Source organism: Tachysurus vachellii, chromosome 22 (assembly GCF_030014155.1).
Source record: "Tachysurus vachellii isolate PV-2020 chromosome 22, HZAU_Pvac_v1, whole genome shotgun sequence".
Taxonomy (NCBI): Eukaryota; Metazoa; Chordata; class Actinopteri; order Siluriformes; family Bagridae; genus Tachysurus; species Tachysurus vachellii.
Window position 1 is genome coordinate 18,572,024 of NC_083481.1, and position 7,500 is coordinate 18,579,523.

General features: G+C 44.6%; 2 protein-coding genes across 2 annotated transcripts in view; both read left to right on the plus strand.

Moving 5' to 3' along the window:
- The window catches only part of slc25a20 (solute carrier family 25 member 20), a 10,548-nt gene extending 9,183 nt beyond the window's left edge, over positions 1 to 1,365 (plus strand). The window contains exons 4-6 of the mRNA XM_060858787.1: positions 139 to 248; positions 351 to 475; positions 623 to 1,365. Coding sequence (XP_060714770.1) covers positions 139 to 248; positions 351 to 475; positions 623 to 685 — 298 coding nt within the window. The 3' untranslated portion in view covers positions 686 to 1,365. The remainder of the gene's footprint in view (positions 1 to 138; positions 249 to 350; positions 476 to 622) is intronic.
- A 791-nt stretch (positions 1,366 to 2,156) lies between these two features.
- The window catches only part of fbxo42 (F-box protein 42), a 6,514-nt gene continuing 1,170 nt past the window's right edge, over positions 2,157 to 7,500 (plus strand). The window contains exons 1-9 of the mRNA XM_060857666.1: positions 2,157 to 2,297; positions 4,091 to 4,369; positions 4,640 to 4,756; positions 5,935 to 6,069; positions 6,198 to 6,351; positions 6,581 to 6,691; positions 6,805 to 6,901; positions 7,083 to 7,139; positions 7,316 to 7,432. Coding sequence (XP_060713649.1) covers positions 2,282 to 2,297; positions 4,091 to 4,369; positions 4,640 to 4,756; positions 5,935 to 6,069; positions 6,198 to 6,351; positions 6,581 to 6,691; positions 6,805 to 6,901; positions 7,083 to 7,139; positions 7,316 to 7,432 — 1,083 coding nt within the window. The 5' untranslated portion in view covers positions 2,157 to 2,281. The remainder of the gene's footprint in view (positions 2,298 to 4,090; positions 4,370 to 4,639; positions 4,757 to 5,934; positions 6,070 to 6,197; positions 6,352 to 6,580; positions 6,692 to 6,804; positions 6,902 to 7,082; positions 7,140 to 7,315; positions 7,433 to 7,500) is intronic.

Below are 7,500 nucleotides of genomic sequence, written 5' to 3' on the forward strand. Positions count from 1 at the left end.
ATTTATCTGTTTCAGTTTTTCTAATGATTTTGTGGGATTTGTCCACCTCTCCAATTGTGTGTGTGTGTGCGTGTGTGCGTATATGTGTGTGTGTGTGTGTGTGTGTGTGTGTGTGTGTGTGTGTGCGTGTGTGTGAAGCCCGAATGAACTAAGTGTACCCAGTGTGCTGTTTGCTGGTGGTATGGCAGGAATCTTTAACTGGGCTGTCGCAATTCCACCTGACGTCCTCAAATCCCGATTCCAGACAGGTGACACACACACACACACACACACACATAGAGATACTCATAAACAGAACCTTTGCCTCCTATTGTATGTTTATTTCATGTGTGTTTATTTCCTGTGTGTAGCTCCGGAGGGGAAATACCCTAACGGGTTCCGGGATGTTCTGAGGGAGTTGATCAGGGAAGAGGGCGTGGCTTCACTGTATAAGGGCTTTAATGCAGTCATGCTCCGAGCCTTCCCTGCTAATGCTGTGAGTCTCTCTCACATACACACAAACACACACACACACTGTGAGTGTAGCACCAGCAGTGTTAACGTTTCTCTCTCACATACACACACACACACACACACACTGTGAGTGTAGCACCAGCAGTGTTAATGTTTCTCTCTCACACAGGCGTGTTTCCTTGGTTTCGAGGTGGCCATGAAGTTTCTCAACTGGCTTGCACCAAACCTGTGATGTATATGAGACAGGGTCATTGAAGAATGTGAATTTACAACACACACACACACACACACACATTCTGATGTCCGTCAGAATGACTAGTTTTATTGTTTTTATTTTTCTTTGAAGAGGAGTGATGACGTGCCTTATTACTAGAGTGTAAAGAGACTGTCGGAAAGCTCACGTCTAATCAGAACCAGATGTGTAACTCCAAATCTTTAAAATACTGAGCATAACCAAATACCACATCTGTATCTGGTGTTCACACAGATTTTGTAAATGAACCCTCCAGAAAAACAGGATCTCAGGACTTTTAAACTTTCAAACACCTGTGGTTCGAATTCTCACGTGTGTTTTTCAACAGTCTTTTTATTCCATATATTAAACCTGACTTTGACCTCAGTCTCTGCTCCTCAGGGGGTGTGTGTGTGTGTGTGTGTGTGTGTGCGTGTGTGTGTGTCTTAGTCTCAATTTTGTTTATGTTAAACACTAATTATTATTGACAATAAAAATAGATCATAGTAATTACATAAAAATAATAATCCTTGTCAATATTAGAATTATGCTGATGGTGATGATGAAGATGATGATGATGATGATGATGATGATGATATGTCCTGATCTGTGTAAATCTCTTGCTGAATAAAGTCATAAAGTTTTTTGTTCATGTTAAAAATAAAAAGATTGTTACCGGGGTTCTGAGTGTCCAGTCGTGTGAGTGTGTAATGTAGATCAGGGCACGGGGACTCGTGATCACGGGGATCCTGAAGTGAGAAATCTGTTTAAATTGAAACCATTTATTGAGTTTATTAAGATATTAACGTGAGTTCTACTGGTTCGTGTGTGTGACATCATTTATTTAGATTTATTTTTGTACACAAACTGATGTGTATGTACAGATGTACAGATCTCACCCTCGGTCACAGGAAGCTCTTCATCCTGCTCAGGGATTTTTATCAGCTGTTTCTGTTTATATTCTAATCGTATAAGTAAAAGTTACTTAAACCCTTGCAGTGAATCTGAGAAATGATTTAAACGTGTGATTAAAAATTAGTCGGTTTATTAAAAGTGCTTCTTTAGAATGTGATAGAAATTTGACGTCATTTAGCAGACGCCTTTATCCAGAGTGACTTCCAATTTTTATTTCAATTTATACACCAGAGCGATTGGGAAGTCGTGGCCTAATGGTTAGAGAGTTTGACTCCTAACCCTAAGGTTGTGGGTTCGAGTCTCAGGCCGGCAATACCACGACTGTGGGATTCGAACTCATGACCTTCCGATCACCGCTGAGCCACCATAACCACATATACCCATATATTCACTTTGATGATTCTAGAAGTGCATCATGTGTTGGGGATTTTAATGTATGTAGAAAAATAAAAAGGAACCTCTCCAGTGGGCAGAGCACATGCACGCGCATCATACAGGGGGGAGAGGGGGTGTTACGTGCGCGTTCTCGTGTGCGTGCGTGCGTGCGTGCGTGCGTGCGTAAGATGCTGCTTCTGTAGGCAGGAAGATGGCGGATGTTTGGAGACTGGAGAGCAGCAGCTATAGTTGATAAAGGGAATCAGACGGCAGCGATCAGAGGACAAACCAGGACGGACAGGGAGGATGGACGCACACGCCGGTAACCGGAAAATAAACATAATTACGATGAGCTAAGAGTTAAAACACCGCGTATTGTGGTGGAAATGTGTGAAGCTAGTTAGCTCGTTAGCTGGTTAGCTGTAAGTAAGCAGTGTTCCAGCTTCATTAGCATCAGGCTAACACCGGCAGATTAGCCACTGAGACGCGTTTGTGCGATTCTACATCACACTTTATCTAATTTAGTGTTTCACACGATTATACAAACACGAGCAGAATCAAACGACCACAGGATTCGTGTCTGTTTACAAACGGCCTCGTTAGCCAGCTAGCTTCCTCTGTTAGCCTACAATAGAGCTAACTAACGCAGTGAGACATGTTCAGTAGTCGTCAGGGACTGTTTGGTGTGTTAGAGACATGTAGAGTAGTGAAATGTCCCAGCAGCAGGAATAAAGAATACATAAAGTACAGACTATAAAATGTCAGAAATGTCAGAAGGGTCTGAGGATTCTTCTGGAAAATGATCTAACATTACTGAAGCAGAGAGAGGAGAACTGAGAGGAGACCGTCTGATAGGGGAGAACTGAGAGGAGAACGTCTGATAGGGGAGAACTGAGAGGAGAACGTCTGAGAGGAGAACGTCTGAGAGGGGAGAACTGAGAGGAGAACGTCTGATAGGGGAGACCGTCTGAGAGGGGAGAACTGAGAGGAGAACGTCTGAGAGAGGAGACCGTCTGATAGGGGAGACCGTCTGATAGGGGAGAACTGAGAGGAGAACGTCTGATAGGGGAGAACTGAGAGGAGAACGTCTGATAGGGGAGAACTGAGAGGAGAACGTCTGAGAGGAGAACGTCTGAGAGGGGAGAACTGAGAGGAGAACGTCTGAGAGAGGAGACCGTCTGATAGGGGAGAACTGAGAGGAGAACGTCTGATAGGGGAGAACTGAGAGGAGAACGTCTGATAGGGGAGAACTGAGAGGAGAACGTCTGATAGGGGAGACCGTCTGAGAGGGGAGAACTGAGAGGAGAACGTCTGAGAGAGGAGACCGTCTGAGAGGGGAGACCGTCTGAGAGGGGAGACCGTCTGAGAGGGGAGACCGTCTGAGAGAGGAGACCGTCTGAGATGGGAGAACTGAGAGGAGAACGTCTGATAGGGGAGAACTGAGAGGAGAACGTCTGATAGGGGAGAACTGAGAGGAGAACGTCTGAGAGGGGAGAACTGAGAGGGGAGACCGTCTGAGAGGGGAGACCGTCTGAGAGGGGAGACCGTCTGAGAGGAGAACATCTGAGATAGCGATAGAGAGAGAGATGATCATCTCAGATGTTGATGAGAAATGTTGAAATGTCTGAGAGGAGAACATTCTAGAGATGATCATCTGAGAGGAGAACATCTGAGAGGGGAACATTTGAGAGATGATCATCTGAGAGGAGAACATCTGAGAGGGGAACATTTGAGAGATGATCATCTGAGAGGAGAACATCTGGAACAACACGCAGGCATAGAAACAGGGGAATAAACAGACATCCTAAAGTCTACATGTTTACTGTTCATCTGTTGTTGCTCTTGCTCTAAAACTGTAACTCAGACACGTTTTGTAATTCAGGCCTGATATAAAAGAGATGTTCTATTCCTCGGTTCATAGTTGCCTCAGTTTATCTAGCTGTTGCTTGTAAGTCGTCACTAAGTCTGTAAGTGGTGACGATTTCAGGTGAAGAGAACTGATGTAAATGTTGACAAAAACAAATCAAAGGTGCTCGTATGTAAAAGTGTAGATAATTATTAGCACAGTTTTATTACTGAGATGCATCTCCTCTTTGTTCCTCTCTGCCCCTGCAGGCAGCATGTCTCGCTCCTCTGATAGCGAGGACGGCTGCTTCGTCGCCATGGACACCGAGGACGCCAGCGCCACTTTACCAGGGAGTCACGACGACCAGATCGCAGAAACGGAAGCAGCAGGCAGCTCAAACTGCGCAAAGCATGCTGGAAAAAGCTGCCAGAGAGCCATGGGTGAGCTGCCGGAGGAGGTGCTGGAGTACATCCTGTCCTTCCTCTCCCCATATCAGGAGCACAAGACCGCCGCCCTGGTGTGCAAACAGTGGTATCGCCTCATCAAAGGTGAGAGAGAAGGTTGGAGAGCAGAAGAAACAGAAATTGTTAAAGGGGAAAAAGTGTGAAGGCAGATAGGAGGGAGATGGCAATAAAGCAATCTTTGAGTTGGTTTGATGGAGCAAGGGACAGAGAGACAGACAGACAGGTAGCAGGAGAGACAGAGACCGTGTGAGAGTCTACAGCCGTCGTGTGTATGAAGTGTCAGATGTGTTAATTAAAGGTGTTATTCATGTCTTCAGAAGTCTTCAAAGTGTCTGTGTGCTTTGATGTGTGCAGGTGTAGCGTATCAGTGTTACCATGGTTTCCTGAGGGCCATTCAGGAAGGAAACATTCAGTGGGAGAGTCGCACCTACCCGTATCCCGGAACCCCCATCACACAACGCTTTTCTCACAGTCAGTACACACACACACACACACACACACACACACACACACACACACACACACACACCCCTATCATTCTCAGCAGGTCAGAATCAGATTTATTGGCCCAAGTGTTCTGTATCAGAGTCTTTATAATTCTAGAATAATAGTTTATTTATCATTTATTATAAATTTATTGTTATATTATAATAATTTATTTAATGACGAATTATACATTTACTTCAAAATTTTCACAAAAAACTTTTATCTGTTAAAAAAATAAGAATTTTATAAACTAAATTTCCTTTATTTGAGTCTCATTCTCTGTTTATTTTTAATCAGTTCACAGATTGATGTTGACTTAAGGAGACATTTTTTTAAATATTTTTTTCATTTATACTTTAAACCAGGGACATTATCTTCATACACTTATACACCAGTTAAGGTTCCTACAAAGTGTTTGTCTATGAGCTCCTACATACAGTGATTTCAGGTCAAACGTTTACGTGTTCCTTATTAATTAGCATTTAATTACTGTCTTTGTCTGTCTGTGTGCGTGCGTGTCTGTGTGTGCGTGCGTGTCTGTGTGTGTGTGCGTGTCTGTGTGTGTGTGCGTGTCTGTGTGTGTGTGTGTGCGTGTCTGTGTGTGTGTGTGCGTGTCTGTGTGTGTGTGTGCGTGTCTGTGTGTGTGTGTGCGTGTCTGTGTGTGTGTGTGCGTGTCTGTGTGTGTGTGTGTGTGCGTGTCTGTGTGTGTGTGTGCGTGTCTGTGTGTGTGTGTGCGTGTCTGTGTGTGTGTGTGTGTTGGGGCACCTAACATCTCTTCACACCACAGTGAGAGATTGAGATTGTTTGTCCTCCTGTCCTGTGACATCACGAGTGCTTTGTAAGATAAAAAATGGAAATTAATGGTGAGCTGAATCAGTTTATGAGGCTGTAATGAGGAGCGTTAGACAGCAGGATGTGGTGTAAATGTCATTTAAATAAATATTAACACAAACATGCTGATACACGTAGAGAAGTTTAAACTTTCTGAGACTTTACACAAAAGACAAAACCCCACAACAGGACCGACCGCACACACACATCACCAACCTGACTGTCCTAAAGCCTTAAATACCTCAACTGCTTCACTCTAATGTTCCCAGCTGCAGTACCACCAACCACAAGGTGTTATTATACATCACTGTGTGTGTGTGTGTGTGTTAAAGGTGCATGTTACTACGATTCAAACCAGTCGATGTACGTGTTTGGTGGCTGCACTCAGAGCAGCTGTAATGCTGCGTTTAATGACCTGTGGAGACTCGACCTGAACAGCAAGGAGTGGATACGACCGCTCGCTTCAGGTACACACACACACACACACACATCTACAGTCCTGGTAAAATGTCACACACACACACACACTGTTAACCATGATTACTAGAGTGACACACACACAGCTGAGGGCTGGTTTTGGTGGCTCTGTGTGCAGGCTCGTACCCGTCTCCTAAAGCCGGTGCCACGCTGGTGATGTTTAAGGACCTGCTGGTGCTGTTTGGAGGATGGACTCGGCCCAGCCCGTACCCTCTGCACCAACCGGAACGCTTCTTTGATGAGATCCACACCTACTCTCCCTCCAAAAACTGGTGAGCAGAGAAAGTTCATCTAATGCTCCGTTTACTCGTCACAGATCGCCACGACGAAGAGTTCTGGAATCTGATTGGTTGATTCTCTGGAACAGCGCCTCAGACAGTAGCACAGCTACACAACACAGACTTATATTCACTTATTAATGCGCTCGATTCATCACCCTGCAATAATCTGTTTAAATGATTATTATTACATGCCAAGGTGATGTTTCTCTCTCTCTCTCAGGTGGAACTGTATCGTGACGACTCACGGTCCTCCCCCGATGGCTGGTCACTCCTGTTCAGTCATTAAAAACACGATGGTGGTGTTCGGTGGATCTCTTGGAGCACGACAAATGTGTGCATCCCTTTTCCTCTCCTGGTTTCACCTCTGGTTCTGGTCCACAAAACCAGCAATCTGCAGGTTCTTACCAGTTTTACTAAAACATGTTTGTGTGTGTGTTATTTCAGGAGTAATGAAGTGTGGGTTCTGGATCTCGAGCAGTGGTCCTGGTCCAAACCCACCATCACAGGCCCGGCTCCTCACCCTCGAGGAGGCCAGAGTCAAGTGAGTCTCTCGTTTTACACACACACCCTCAAATAACCTCACACACACCATAAACAGTCCTGAGGGAACAGGAGCTCCAGGGTTCCTGCTCATCTTCGTGCCTTGTCCTGACGGGAATAAGAAAAAGAGCTGAAAAGAACAAAATCGCCACTAATCTCACTTTCTCTCACTCTCTCTTCAGATTGTGATAGATGGCGAGACGCTGCTCATCCTGGGGGGCTGCGGTGGCCCCAATGCTGTGAGTTCAATTCTGACGTTATTATAAGCAGCTTATTTAGTGTTTTTTTTTAATACTGTAGTGTTAATATGGTAAGTTATATTAAAGATATATTATTATTATTATTATTATTATTATTATTATTATTAACTGTATTATTAAATAACTCATCTGATGTGTGTGTGTTTGTGGGGCAGCTGCTGAAGGATGCCTGGTTGTTGCACATGGGCGCCTCCACCTGGACATGGCAGCAACTGCGAGTAGAGAATGAGGAACACGGAGCTCCTGAGCTCTGGTGCCACCCGGCATGCAAGGTGTGTGTGAGGGAAATATTATCTTTTTGAAATATATAATCAACAGAATCTATTCATTCTCTCTCTTT